This window comes from Equus asinus, chromosome 26 (assembly GCF_041296235.1).
Source record: "Equus asinus isolate D_3611 breed Donkey chromosome 26, EquAss-T2T_v2, whole genome shotgun sequence".
Lineage (NCBI taxonomy): Eukaryota > Metazoa > Chordata > Mammalia > Perissodactyla > Equidae > Equus > Equus asinus.
The window spans coordinates 28,360,840-28,375,948 of NC_091815.1; the positions used below are offsets into that span (position 1 = coordinate 28,360,840).

Here is a 15,109-nt window from a genome sequence, read left to right on the forward strand (position 1 = left end):
CCTGGACTGGTGACCTGCAACCGACCTCAGGCCCCAAGTCACTGGGGAGGGAGATGATTGCAGGCATAATGGACAGTGAAGACTGGACACTCAGGGCCCAGATGACCCTGCCCAGGCGTGGGCACTGGGGGAAATGACTGTGAGCCTGTGGCCCTGAAGGCCCTGTCACTTAGGATCTGTGCACATAGGCCTTGGCTGGGCTGCTATGGAATATTCCAGACTGAGCCTCCCACAGCAAGAGATGGGTCCTCCCAGGTATTTCAAGTGCCTTCCTGGGGGCCAGCCCGGTGGCAGAGTGATTAAGTTTGCATGTTCTGCTTCAGCGGCCCAGGGTTTGCCAGGTGCGGACATGGCACTGCTTGGCAAGCCATGCTGTGGTAGGCGTCCGACATATAAGGTAGAGGAAGATGGGCATGGATGTTAGCTCAGGGCCAGTCTTCCTCAGCAAAAAGAGGAGGATTGGCAGCAGATGTTAGCTCAGGGCTAATCTTTCTCAAAAAAAACCACACAAAATAAAAAAATAAAAAAATAAAAGCCTTCCTACTGGGAAGAATCAGGAGAGATGTCATTCACTGTGGCACAGCTTCTCTCAGGGCCTGAGGGAACAGCTGGCATCTGGGATTCACCATCAACTCCAGATCAGGACCAAAGACGTGGGGAGTGTGAGGTCCTGCCTGACCCTACCTCTCAGGACACCACTGCTGGGCTATCTGTGGGAATTTGGCCTCCCCTTCCCCTCCTCCTCCCTGAGTGCAGGAAAGTGACAAACAGAAATGGCAAGAATAGGATATATTGGAGTATATGAGGAAGTCATTTGGTCTAAGCCTGATTTGGCCTGACTTTGTTTTTTCCAAAAGGCCTGACATGGCCATCGAGCATGCATTGTATATCTGCTTTAAACATTTACTATGGCAAGAACAAATGCCCTTAAGATAAAGCTGCAATTTCCCCCCCCATTGGCATTTCCTTAAGGATAAGCATCCTTCTTTAGACCAGGAACTGATTGCTGCGCTCACCTTTGACCACCCAGCTCGAGACAACAGACTTACTTCCTGCTGCGCCCCTCCCAGACAGCAGACCCACTACCTGCTGTGTCCATCAATCGCTGTTCCAACAGAGCAGTCTTGCGACTACTGTACAAGGGACATTTCAATCATATGTGAAACATCCTCTTTGGGGGTATATAACCACTCTGTACACCTCACTTCTTTGCTGCCCTTTCTTCCTTTGGGAAGAAACGCCCCAGGCCATGGTCCTCACATTTTAGCTCAGAATAAACTCACCCAAATTTTCATTTATAGATTGGTTATGGATTATTTTCATTGACAAAAGGGACCCTGGAGTCCCTTCATGCAGAGTTGCAGAGTGAAGGGGCACACGTGAGTTTGGGCAGGTGGACGTGAGGAGGGGTAGATGGTGGGCAGACAGGAGCACCCAGCCCTCTGAGCTGCTGCAGCTGAGTCATTTTCTCTGGAAAATCCAGGCTTTTCCCTGCAAAGTTTCAAGAACTTTCCAGTTCAGTGTTTCTGGCTGAGGCCTCAGTTCTGTTCCCTGACCCAGTCCTCCATCAACTCTCTGTCCCCATCACACTTGGGCAGCTCTGTTTGACTGCCCAACTTTCCTGACACCCCCAGGCCATCCGAATGGGCAGTGCCTGCCTGTTCCCACCAGCCTGGAGGCCAAGTCCTGCCTTCCTGGTCAGCTGCGGGACCAGGCTCTCAGGCTCCATCCTGATTATTAATCATCTGCCAGGAGGTGGCAGCAGCTGAACAAAAGAGAGATGCGGGGACTACTGTGAGCCACCCTATGTGTCTACAGGGGGACCTGAGGGGAGGAAGCCAGGAAATGACTGAACTTCCTGCTCATTTACATGTTGGCAGTGTGTGCCCTGGGGACTTGGTAGAGAATGCGTGGGTATTTTCTTATTTTGTAGGACAGGCTTTTGAGTTTGGAATTATAGGTTTCCCTTTGATGTCACGGTCGACCTCAATCCCACACATTTGGGGCACAGACTGCAAATTCCACAGCCTGGAGCAGGATTGGTGTTGGGGACCCTCTCTACGCACAGCTGCTACAGAGAGACACGTCTCTGTTGGGAATAGTGTCTTCCTCCCTGGTGCCCTCCCCACTCCCTGCAGCCCCCCACCCCTCTGAGACATATCGCCTCACCCTCAGCCTCATTTCAGCCCTCACAGCAGTCTCTGAGCTGACTCTCTAGGTTCTCTGAGGGATGTGTGCGCATGTGTGTGTGTGATGGGGCCTGCACACATGTGAAATCTCAAGGTGAGGGAATTTGAGAGTCACTTAACAAATATTTATTTTAAATGTAAGGATTCATGATTAGGACTTCTACATCTAATAAACGAAGGTTCAGGTCATAGACTGGATCAAGACATAGACTCGTCTTAATCTTCCTGTCTTCTCAATGTTAGAATGACACCTCCATGCCCTTTGCCTGCACCTTCCAACTCCTCCCACTAGAAGGAGAGCCTATCCCCACTCCAGCCCCGTTTTTCTCAGCCTTGGCCATAAGAACATGGAGTCCAGGGATTCCCATCCTCAAAAAGCACCCCAGGTAATTCTCAAGAACACTGAGAATATGAGAAACACTTCCCTAAACAGTATAATTTGAGAGATTCCACCAGTAGGACACATTGTTGCCATACTGCAGGTTATAGGAGATTGGCAAATTGGGTCTTCTCATCCTAACCTATAAAACTAAACAAAAATACTCAAGCAGTTATATAATCAGTTATGTAGAAGTACTTGGAATCTTAGGAGAGAAAAATATTACCTGCGGCTCTGGACCTCCCTGAAAAAAATAGCAGAAAAGGATCAGAGTTAAGTTACTATTCTCCATTCTCCCACAGTGGGGACTTCAGACACGCACGTATCGCAGATTCGGTCACTGTTTTGGGGCAGATGGATCAACAGCTCACCTGTGTTTTGGACTAAAGTTAGGACCCAGTCCTTAAAGCTGTTGGAATGGGCACTGCAGATGATCCTAGCAGGGCAGGCAGGTATAAGTAGCTACACCAAAGGGAGTCTTCCTGGAGAAAATGCTCAGATTTTAGTCCCCGTGACTTTACAACAAAATTAATGGAAACGGGGATCTAGTCCAAGGAATGAAAGGACCTGGAGACCCACCCTCCCTGCTCACAGCCACACCCACATCCCTTCAAAACTGGGTGTGGCCAGTGTGCTTTAAGCCTGGGGCAGAGATTGTACAGGGCCTTGTGTGCAGTCCATCCAGAGTGACGTGATTCTTACAGTGTCGACTTGGACCTTGAAGTCTTCAGACTTATAAGGCAGCGACGAATTTGAGCGAGCAATGGAACAACTAACAGAGGACACAGGCCTGAGATCTGACCTCACCCAGCACCTTCCTGGGCTGCAGGCTGTCACATTTTCCTGGGTGCCCTGCTGGTGGCCAGCACTGTCCTGCACGTTACAGCTAACGAGTCGCAGAGTCACTGGCTGGGTCATTACTAACCAGTTCCATCCTCCCATCTCCCTTGTTTTCTGTGTTAAATTGTGATTAATTGCATGTCTGAACTTTACTGGCCCAAGTAGAATGAAAGTGATTCAAACTACATTTTGTCCTGAGTACCTTTTGTTTCTTTTCCTCATGCAGCTTGAATATATTAAAAGACAAAACCAAAAAAAGCCCACTATCACCAGGGAACTGGCAGAAGCAAACACCTCTTTACTCAAAAGACTTACCCTCCCTTCTTTCCTCAGACACTACTTCTCCCCACACAACCAGGGAGAGTAATACAAACCACGGAAATATGTACAGGGTGCTTCTTGAAAGCCCACGACTGTGCACCTCCCAGCATACACATTTCCAGCTCATGGAGTCGATGCCTGCTACTCTGTGGAACCCTGGGACAAGCTATGTCCTAGGGAACCCTCAGGCTCACTGTGGAGGTCCTGTGCTGACACAAAGGAAAAAAAAATGACAGGAATGATGCCATGGCCTAAGGAACATCGTAAGTTTTCTCTGGTGACCAGCATACCAGAAAAACTGGTTGGGTTCAGATTTCTGAAACATCAGACCTACAGGGCACCTACCTTTGTTAATATCAGAGATCACAAGTTTAAGAGGTTCTTCCAGGTGGACACAATTTAGTATAGGCTTCTGGTGACATCAGTGGCTTGTGTAATGACATGCTTTTCAGCAGATGATGAAAAAAGAGTCTAGAAGTATCATCTGGCCAGAAGAGTCATTTGGTAATGGACAAGCAGCTGCCTTATTTCTATGACTCTCAGTTTGTCTGTTCTGAAGCACACTTTGTAAGGTGGGTTTTTCCAGTCAACTGACTCACATTTAACACAATAGAACAATTGTCCTATTTCCTTCACGTCTGGTGAACATGAGCACTTGTTCACCCAGAACTCCCATTTTTCATCAAAATAATTGTTACTCCAACAGTTCCTTGCACCCTCTGCTTTCATTGAAACTCTACCCACTGATTGGTTGTCTGATATTCAAGCAACCAGAAGAACTCCTGGGGCAAACTTCAGCAGGCCCCAGGTGCTGGAAAGGCATCCGTCATGGGCCCCGAGCGTCCCTGCACCCACTTGTCAGGCGCATCATGAATGCAAGGCCCTACCTGCTCTTTATCAAGCTTTTAGCTTGATGAACGCAGGGGGATAGCGGTACCACCTGATGTGGGGAACACTAGGGAAAAACATATGGGGGGAATGAAAAAACCCGAGGGCCTCATTTGGACATAAAACATTGAGATGCCTATTAGACAGCCAAGATATTCTGGACATTTGTTCTATGGAGGCCTCACTTGCCCTCCCCACAAAGATGGGCTAATTTCTTTCGATCTCTCTAACCTGTTATTTCCCTGGTCTTTTGTTGCACTTTTAAACACTGATACCATAGACTTATTTATAATTTTCTTTGGTTTCCAGAAGCCTGGCCTTTAATAGCACTGACAAAGGCAGCATGTTGCTGTGAAAAAAACATGCCCTTTGTAGTCAGGAAGATATGTACTCCAATTCTGTCATTGACGCTTTCAACCTCCGTGAAATCAGACAAGCTACAAAAGCTCCCTGACCCTGGCATCCTAACATGCCCTCAGGGCTTGATAGTGAGAGTGGCCCTGTGCAGAAGGGGACCCAGTGTTACACTTGCTAGTAAACAGGTGCTAAGATCGCCCTCCCTTTTCTTCTCTTAAGCTGAAGCTTTCTAACAGTGGAATCAGACTGCCATCCCCTAGTTTCTCTTCTCAACTCCTCACCTTTGCTGCCATCAATGTCCCTGTCCCCAATGGCTACAGCATAAAACTCACATTCCTCTTCTGGGTATGCAGACCACTACACTGGGTACCCCAAACACATTCAAACCTGTCTTCCACCAGCCCCAACAAGCATCCACTGCTCCACTCAGGTAAGTCTCTGCTCTGCCCACCTCCCCAACCCCACGTGCCATGCCCACTTCCAACTCCAGGCCTCAGCTCACGCTCCTTCCATAACCAGAAAGGTCCTCATTTCTCTTGGAGGGTTCAAATCCTAAATATCCACCAGGCTGAAGTTCATGTACCATAACCAGTTTAGAACATGCTTGGGATTCAAATCCAAATAATATTCAGCTCCTGCCCTCTAGGAATTTAGAGTCTAGTCAAGAAATACAGACATACTATAAATAAATAACTTGAAGAACTTTTATGACTCCAACTCAGACTCCATTCTAAACCTTGCTTGTGTGGGCCCTTTGCCAAATTAACTTCTTCTCTTAAAAATGAATATATTAGGGGCCAGCCTTGTGGCTGAGTGGTTAAGTTCATGTGCTCCGCTTCAGTGGCCCAGGGTTTCGCAGGTTCAGATCCTGGGTGCAGACATGGCACCGCTCATCAGGCCATGCTGAGGCAGCATCCCACACAGCACAACCAGAGCCACTCACAACTAGAATATACAACTATGTACTGGGGGAGCTTTGGGGAGCAGCAGCAGCAGAAGAAAACAAAGGGAAGATTGGCAACAGATGTTAGCTCAGGTGCCAATCTTCAAAAAAAAAATGGATGTAGTAATAGAATCTACTTTATAGAGTTAATGCAAAAATTAAGTAAGATGTGTGTAAAGGGCTTAGCATAGCATCTGGAAGCAATGAAAAATCGAGTACTCACAAAATGTTAGCTAAAAAGCCTGTGTGTAGCAAGGTTTAGGCACACAGTGTGTCAGTACATCCAAGCACATTCATCTACAATCTCACCGACACTGACCGCTGCCAACTCACTCTGAGACCTTAAAGACTGAGAAGTGGAAAGAGAGTTGAAGTAGGAGATGCAAAATGTAAGTCAGACAAAGGTGCTCTTTTGCCTAGCTCTCTTCATGGCTCCCGCTGCTCTGTGACTGAGACCAGAGCTCACTCATGATACAGAGGACAGGAATTTGGGGGGTCAGTGTCTGGCCTTGTCATAGGTGAACAGGGGCCAACACGAGTCTTATCTAAGTCATATGGGAAAGGGAGCTTCCTGGCAGTAAGCTGTTTCTGGAACATAGAAGGGTGGGTGAGTTCCTAACCATCGCTGTTTTCCAGGAGCACAGGGCACAGGTAGAGTTCCACACTGTCATTCCTGTACTTGTCTGTCACAGCTCTTAGCCTACTTTGCTACTAAATATTTGTGTGGTTATTGACTGTTTTCTGCCTCCCTCAGTAAACTGTAAGTGCCTAGAAGGGGAGCGAGGTTTCGGCTAAGCATCCCATGCTTGACCTCCAGTGCTGAATCAGGTAATAAATCCTCATAAGTGCCCGTGGAATGCATGAATATGCACTTCCCAACAGCCTCAGCCAGTCCAGGTCAACAGGCATCGCTGTTTCACTGATCACATAGGCCAGCTCTGTCCGCTCAAAATATAAAGGAAGTTGTATGTGCAATTTTAAGTTTCCTAGTAGCTATGTTATGGGTTGAATTGTGTCCCTCCCTCCCCAAATTCCTATATTGTAGCCCTAACCCCAGTACCTCAGAAAGTGATATTATTTGGAAATAGAGTCATTGCAGATGTAATTGGTTAAGATGATGTCACTAGGAGGCCCTAACCAGTATGACTGCTGTCCTTATATAAAGGGGAAATTGGGACACAGAGACAGAGACCCAGGGAGAATGCCATGTGAAGATTGGAGTCACGAGGCCAGAAACCAGGGAACACCACAGAAGCCAGGAGAGAGGCCTGGGACAAATGTTTCCTCACAACCAACCCTGTCGACACCTTGATCTCAGACGCCCAGCCTCCAGGTCTGTAAGACAATAAATTCCTGTTTGTTCTAACCTACCCAGTTTGTAGGACTTTGTAATGGCAGCTGTAGCAAACTAATAGACTACACTTAAAAAGCAAAAATAAACAAATGAATTTTATTTTATTTAATCCAAAATATTATAGTTTCAATATGTAATGAATATAAAATTATTAGTGAGATATTTACACTCTTTTTCTCATTCCTAGTCTTCGGAACCTGGTATGTGTTTTACACTTCAGCACATGTCAACATGGACTCACCCCATTTCAAGTGCTCAGTAGCCACATGTGGGGAGTGGCTTCTGCCTTGGACAGTGATGAACTGAAGGGTCACCTGCCAGAACTCTCAGTTGATGTTCTCACCTAGGCATGCATCTTGGGAGGATTCTCTCCCCATCATGCAAAGCTGTTCTTGGTCCGGTTTGGATATAAATTAATTTTATCAGACCCCTGCTGCTTACCACTAGGGCCAGGACCCTACCTTTTTCAGTTTTTTCACTTGTCTTTATAAATCCATGAAGGCAAAATGCAAGATGATATGAGAGAAGAACTGCAGAAGTGCACCATGACCTAGTGGGTCTGTCAGGGGTGCCGGCATCTTCCAAGAGCACCTACTGTGTGCCAGTATTATGCTGGGTGATTGACGCAAAGAGGTGCATGCAGTCCTTACAACATCCTTATTGCACCCATTTCACAGAGGAGCAAAGCAAGGCTCACAGATACCGATATTTGCTTACATCACCCAGCAACCAGTGAGTACCTGGTACCATAAGGAGCTAGACTGACATGTGGGCCTCTAGGGAACCACTTGTCACCTTATCCTCCAAGGGAAACCCCAGTGCTCAATGGTCCATGTGCCTAAAATTCAAATCCCTTTTAATTGTTTTTGTCTGTATTTATTTGCATCCATATCCTAAAATGAAAAACTTAATTTAAAATAAAACATACCCAGTTGGAATAATTTTCTGAATCATAGGAACTACATCCAGTTTTGAACATATAATTCTTATTACTCAGAAAATAGTGTTGATTTGCTAGAGATAGAAAATGAGTTGAACTTACTCGAAGTGTGACTTGAGCAAATTGCATGAATGCTGCAAGGCTCACGCCATTTATATAATAATAATTACCCACATAAGACTGTTGTGAAAGCTAAAATATGATGATATATTTAAAACAAGTACTACCTAACTGTAAGAATTAAACTACAGCTGTTGCTTTAAAAAAAAAAAAAAAAAGAAAGAAAATAAATTGAGTTTGTTGTGCTGCAAAATTCTTAAAATGTTAAAAGAAAGTGGGAAAAAAATGGATCCCTGGAGGGGTGTGATTTTCAGCTGCCTGAGGGTCCTGCCACCCATCCAAGGCTGGGAATCTCCTCCACTTCCCAAGGGCTGTCCAGGCTGCTGATCTCCCCACCCCAGGCTCCTAGGTCATCCCCTGGAGGGGGGTATTACCCACATAGGCCTCTGTTAAAAGTCTGGAAAGAGTATAGGAAGGCTGGACTCCCACCTGAGGGCCCAAGGGATTCAGGTGGCGTTCTTGGGATTGAGAATCAAAACACGTGGCAGGACTTTTTAGTCATTTCCCAGGGTGCCTTTCTGGGAGAGGCTGTTTGGAAAGCTAAATCCTATAGTTCCTGGGACTCTGAGATGACCTGGGGGGCCAGAAGTCCTGGGGTTTCCAGATGTGGACAGTGGTGGCAAATCAAGGCTTTGTGGTAGGGACCAGGGATGGATAGGGGGCAGAGCTTGGTAGGTGATCTCTGCTTCCCTGCGTGTCCAGGCCATGGCCCCTTAACTCCCCCAGGACTTTTGGTGTACCAGGCTGTCCCTCCTGGCTACGCTGGATGGGTTCATCAGGGAAGGGCTTCACTCACTTGCCATGGGCACCGAATTCATGTGAGACCTGTGCCTGCTCAGCTCCAGGAAGGAGTTGAGCCATGAGGAGGCATTCAGGCGCAGGTCTCGCAAGAGCAGAGCTGTATCCCGCCGCACCAGCCCCATCATGCCCAGCGCCTTCTGGTCCGAGTCGGAGTAGTCCTCTGTCTCCCTACCTGTGCAGTTATGTGGGGCTGAGCTTGTCTCTTTTCTTTCTGGACCCCTTCTCAAAGCCCAGAACTCAGGCATCTGTGCTCACATGGACCCAAGAATATCTTCTTTATTTTTTTTGAGGAAGATTAGCCCTGAGCTAACTGCTGCCAAGCCTCCTCTTTTCGCTGAGGAAGACTGGCCCTGAGCTAACATCCATGCCCATCTTCCTCTACTTTATATGTGGGACGCCTACCACAGCATGGCGTGTCAAGCAGTGCCATGTCTGCACCCAGGATCCGAACCGGCGAACCCAGGCCGCAGAAGCGGAACGTGCAAACTTAACCACTGCGCCACCAGGCCGGCCCCAAGACCCAAGAATATCTGATTGCTTCAGTAGGATCTCAGATTCCTCTCCTCAGCCCCTCCTCCCTCAGACCCAGGAGACTGGGCTGTAGCCCCTGTCCCTGCAGGATCCAGGCATCCAAGCACCACCAGGCCCCCAGCTCTGTGGGTGTGGCCTTACCAGCAGAGGCGCTGACACACTTGGAGAGCACGCTGAGGGGCAGCAGGGGGTCCATGAGGCTCAGGAGGTGGGAAGGAGAGGTGGTAGACTGCAGCATTGTGGCCGGGTAGGCTGCCATGATGCCATCTGGTAATCTGGTATCCCCACTCCATAGGCTGCTGCCCAAAGGGACACGGTGAAGCAGAGGTTCCCGCCTGCACTGTCCCCAGTGAGGCATATCCATTCACCTGTGGAGCCTGGTTTGAAGGAGGGGCTTGGTCACGCCTGGCAGGGAGGAACTTGAGCCCTGGGCCAGGAGCCCTGGGCTCTCAGAGCTGGGGAGTGGGGGCCCAAAGCCCAAGGTCTAGCCAACTGCAATTTCAGAGACTGGTAAACTGAGGGAAAGATTTGGACCCATCTGGAGGACAGTGGTCAGAGGGTCAGGCTGACTTAGGATACAGAGGGGCCCAGAGATCAGGAAGCTCTGGGGAAGCTTGGGAAGCTAGAGATCAGAAGCAAGGAGGGTGGGTGGTGGGAAAGGAGAGATCAAGGGCTCATTTCAGGAGGGAGGGGCATCCGAGGCCAGGAGATGGAAGGCCAGGGGTCAGGCTGACAGCACAGAAGGGCCACAGGCCCTGTGCCCTGAGGTGTAGCCCCACCCTGCTCTGTGCCTCTCAAGATGTCTGAAGTCAGAGGTCAGAGGAGCTAGAAGAACGGGCTGGAGCTGGGCCAGTGCAGGACAGCAGGGATGGAGAAACAGGAGGAGGACAGACAAGGTCAGAGGAGATGGAGAGGTGGAGGGGATGCAGCATCAGGGCTGGAGTGGGGGAGCAGGAGGCAGAAGGAGGAAGTGGTTGAGATGGAAGGTCGGGTGAGCAGAGGGGCAGTGGGGGAAAGCGCTGAGGCAGAGACGGAGGAGTGAGGTAAGGGGTGGGAGGCGAAAAGATGGCCGAGGTCTGGGTGGTAGGAGATGGGAGGGGAGGCGAGGGCACGAGAATCAAGCTTGAACCACTAGATGGCTCGCTCCCCCTGCAGTACGAGGTGGGGGCTGAAGCAGGCTGGATTAGGAAGGGGGAACGGGTGGCAGTGAGGGGCTGGGATTCACCGAGGAGGGCGCAGTGCTTGATGGCCCAGCAGTAGGCGTAGAAGCACTCCTCTAGCGCGCGGAGGAAGGGGACCCCTGGGGCCAGGGAGTAGTCGATGGAGAGGATGGGGGCGCCCAGCTCCTGGGCCCAGCTCTTGAGGTAGGGCTGGTGGGATCTGGAAGTCTGGGCCACGAAGCCGCTGCCGTGGACGTGCACCTCCACGGACTGCGGGCAGGGTGCCTGCTGGGGACGTGGCCGTAGCGCCAGGCTCCGCGGACCCTCGGACTTCACCAGGCTGCTGAGCTCCTCACTGTCTTCACAGGAGACTGCCCGTGCCCCTCAGTTCCCTACCTGCTCCCGGCTGAGGCGGGCTCCGTTTCCCTGGCGGACTCCATCACCTCTCCGCTGCCCCCATGCGGGGCCAATTCCAGCCTCCAGGCCCCGCCCCGAGGGCCAATCCCTGCTACACTCCACCGCCGGGCGCCCATATCACCCAATCCTGGGCTCGCTCCTCTCTGGGTCCCGTCCCCTGAGCAATCTGGGCCTCACTCCACCGCCGGGCCCCGCCCCCAACCTGGCCACGCCCCCTCAAGCGTATTAAAGGGCCCCAGACCAAAAAAAAATGCAGCCCTGGAGGCGGCGAAAAGCGGCCTCCGAGCAGGACTAGTGGAGAGTCCCGCGGGGGTCACCCCAGCAGGGAAGCCTAGATGTTCTCACGTGCTGACGCTCAGCATCGCATTCCACTCACCTTCCCACGAAGGGATCCTACAACGCGACCCAGCCCGCCCGCTGGTTTGGCAGAGTGGGACGCCGCGGAGCCTCCGCTTGGGGGTGGGGGGAGGGCTAGGTCCTGAGGCGATTGAAAGCCGGGGCGGGGCCCCAGCGCTGGAGGCGTGGCTTGCCTGCCAGCCTTTGGAGAAGGAAGCCCTGCCTCTACTCCCCCTCCCCCCCCCGCCCCCCCCCCCCCCCGCCGCTCTTTGTCTCCTAGTTCTCTCATTGCTCTTTCTCAGGGTTCTTTGCTTTCTCCCTCCCCGCGATAATAGTAAGGGAGAGGAAGGAGAATACTCTGCGCCTGCGCACTAGCCCCAAGCCTCGCGCGGCCTGCAGGGAGGAGCGGCGGTAGAGGGAGGGGCGCGTGCCTGTGAAAAGGCGGGAAACAGGTGACGCTCGAGGCTCGCGCATGCGCACACACTCAACTGCGTCTCGGGCGCCTGAGGGGAAGCGGCCTGGTCTGTGGCGGCGCTGTGGAGAGGGCGTCCCTCGAGCCTGGGTTCTGGAGGCCTGAAGAAACAGCTCTTCATCGTCACCGCCGGAAAAAGCCAAACTGGGACCCTCTTTCCCTCCTGACCCTCCTCCCCGCCCTCGCAAAGCCGGCGAGCAGCCCTGAGAGACTCCCGTTCCGACTTCTCCTCCGCCCTGGGAGACGCAGCCCTTCCGGGAGGACAGGCCTCGGCGAGAGCAGCATGGCGGCCTGCGGACTCGCCGGACTGGGCTGCCCTGTTTGCCCTCAGGCCGCTTCAACGAGGGACCCCTCTGTCCGCGGATGGAACTTGCGCGCCTGCCTTCTGCATGGCGGGCTTCTGAGCCCAGGGAAGGAGGGTCGGGGCCTGAGCAGGAGCCGAGCCTGCACCGCCGGGCCCCTGCCCGCTTCGGAGGAGGGGAGGGAGAGCTGGCGGCCGCCGAGTCCTGGCCCGTCCCCCCCTCCGCTGCCCCCTCCATCCAGCCCCGACCTTGCCCGGACTTTGGCGGACCCCACAGCCCCTCTCGCAGGCTCCCTTCCTGAGAACAGCCCCAAGGCCATGAGGCCTGGCTGGCCTGCGACTCCCCTGGGGGGCAGCCTGGCCGGGGAGCGGTGTCTTCCTGGGAGCTCAGGATCCTAAGTCAGGACGGAACCCCCGAGGGTAAGGGTCCGCGTCAGCCTGTGTCGCCAGTGCCTGTGGCGGTGTCTGCACAGGGCTGTGCTGGGTGGTTTGGGGACGGGTGGGTGAATACTGGCAGGAGGGCAGCTTCCCTGGTTTCCTGGCCCCCAGCCCAGAGCCCTTGCCCACTTCTGTGTGATTGCCCCCCAGTCCTCTGTGGGGGGCAGCCTGGTGCAGGGGAAGAAGTCCCACCCTGGCTTCGGTCCTGGCTGGGCCGCTCCCTCAGTGCCCGGCCTCAGGCACAGCCTTCTCTTCTCTAGGCCTCAGCTTCCTCATCCGTCACTGGGGCTGGGGCTCTTTGTCTGGCAGGACTGGGGAGGGATCACCCGGGCTAACTGACGTACTGGTGGCCCTTAGTACCCCTGACTGAATGAATGACTGTCCTGGGAGGCTCCCTGTCCCCCAGGCTCACACTCACTCGTGTGTCGGTAGTGTCTGTGCTTCTTGCTGGGGCTGTTCCTCCCAGGTGCTGATGTCCCACCGTATCCTGACATCACTCCATAACCAGACTTCCCCTTGAAGACGAGCTTCATTTCCTGGGCCACTGTACTGTCCCACCCCTCGTGGCTAGCAAATCGGTCCCTAACAGAGACCCCTAATCTGATTCTGAATCCGGATCTGCGACGCACTCAAAGCATGTCTTCCTCTCTGAGCCTGGTTGCTGTGAGGACAGTTCCTTCAGTTCTGACAGAAATCCCCACTCCATGAAAGATCCCTGCTGGGATTTGGCTCTCTGGGCTGGAGCTGTTGGCTGGGCTGTAGGGTCTGACTGTCCTGGTGTCTCTTTGGACATGGATCCAATCTGGGCAGGTGGCCCATTTTGGGGTCCATGTCTAGGCTGGTCTGAAGGTGTTGATCCAGCTTCTTGCTGAGCTAGAGGTGGCTCTCCTGGGCCAGATCCTGTCTGGGCTGCACATCCCTGTCTCAAGTGTGGTTCCTGTTGACTTCTAGATTCTATTCCTGGCCCAGGTCTCCGCTGCAAGGCAGCTTTCTGTTGAGTGAAGGGCACCCTTGGGTGGGAGGTGATTGCTGTGGTGCAGGCTCCTGTGCGGCAAGAAATTCCTGCAGCAAAGCATTTTTTTTTTGTTGGGTTTTGGCTCCTGCTGGGATTCAGCTTCATGTTCAACAAGGGGCTCCTGCTGAGTGAGGGGTCTTTGCTGTGAAGCAGGCTCCTGTTGGGTGTTGGGTTCCTGCTGAGTCTTAGATGCTGTCAGGGCTGTGGATGCCTTTTCTGGCCCAGGTTCTGGCTGGGTGATTGGTGTCTGGTGTGGCTCAGGTTCCTGGTCAGGCCTAGATTTGGACTTAGAACCTGGCTCCACCGTGTTATTTCCCTCACAGGAGATGTTGATCTCCCAGGATTCATCCTTCTACCCCTCCTCCCCGGCGCCTCCCTACTCACAGATCCCTCATTGGTTCCTCATGATGGCATCTCCCTTTGGGTTCCACTCCTTCATCCTGACATCCCTGGTCTTCCTTTTTAAGGCAGTTGGTAAGTGGGCCGACCACTCCTGGCCCCCACTCCTGTGCCAAGTGATGCACTTGTGTGCCTCCTGCTGTGGGAGGAGGGATTAGGAACAGGAGGCTGTGTGCACAGCACTCCCCTACCAGAGGGGAGGGGCTTGTCCTCTTGTGTCTTAAATAGGGCCCTGCCCCACTCACCACTCAGGTAAAAGGCTTTTTCTCCTAAGGGAAGCATGCCAGCTTAGTCCTGTTTCATCTGGGATGACAGAATTCAGATTCTGGATGAGTGTTCCTTTTTTTTCCTCCCCTTCTGATGTTGAAGAAAGGGTCCTAGGGGGAGGCAGTCTCTATACTGTTGTAGCAGTCTTTTCTTCTTTATTCGTTCTTTCAAATGCTGGCCAGTTTAATTTCCATATATTACTATTTTTTTTTTTTTTTGTTGAGGAAGATTGGCCCTAAGCTAACATCTGTGCCAGTCTTCCTCTATTTTGTATGTGGGACGCCTGGCACAGCATGGCTTGATGAGTGGTGTGTAGGTTCGCACCCGGGACCCGAAACTGTGAACCTCAGGCCATGGAAGGGGAGTGCATGAACCCAACCACTACACCACTGGGCCGGCCCCTAATAATCCTTCACTACCATGTTGAAAAATAATGATGTCCCCCCACTTTTACAGCTTGAAGCTTTTTTCAGTGGCATTTGAGATCTTCCACACCATCTCTCTAGCCTTGAAGTATGGTTCTGCAAATATATCTTCTGTGCTACATTGGGAACTCACAGAGTACAGTGACCATTGATGATGATGATGAGGAGGAGGATGATAATAATCATAAATACCAAAGGCATTCTGCATGCTAGGAA

General features: G+C 51.9%; 1 protein-coding gene and 1 pseudogene across 10 annotated transcripts in view; both read right to left on the reverse strand.

Annotated features, from left to right (window-relative positions):
- LOC106847957 (hormone-sensitive lipase-like) overlaps nucleotides 1-11,753 on the reverse strand; it is a 56,435-nt gene extending 44,682 nt beyond the window's left edge. For 6 of the 10 annotated variants that reach the window (XR_011498724.1, XR_011498723.1, XR_011498726.1 and 3 more), the window contains exons 1-2: nucleotides 11,220-11,407; nucleotides 9,805-10,040 (exon numbers count right to left, since the gene is read on the reverse strand). Coding sequence is in view for 2 of the 10 variants with exons in the window: in XM_070499504.1 (XP_070355605.1) it covers nucleotides 9,120-9,304; nucleotides 9,805-10,027 (408 nt within the window). In the remaining 8 variants the exon portion in view is untranslated. Of the gene's footprint in view, nucleotides 1-8,974; nucleotides 9,305-9,804; nucleotides 10,041-11,219; nucleotides 11,408-11,616 lie in introns of those variants that run through there. The other 4 variants (XM_070499504.1, XM_070499503.1, XR_011498729.1 and 1 more) reach the window with 4 other exon arrangements.
- Nucleotides 11,754-13,006: 1,253 nt separating this feature from the next.
- Nucleotides 13,007-15,101, reverse strand: LOC139042230 (hormone-sensitive lipase pseudogene; annotated as a pseudogene).
- Between the last annotated feature and the right edge of the window lie 8 nt (nucleotides 15,102-15,109).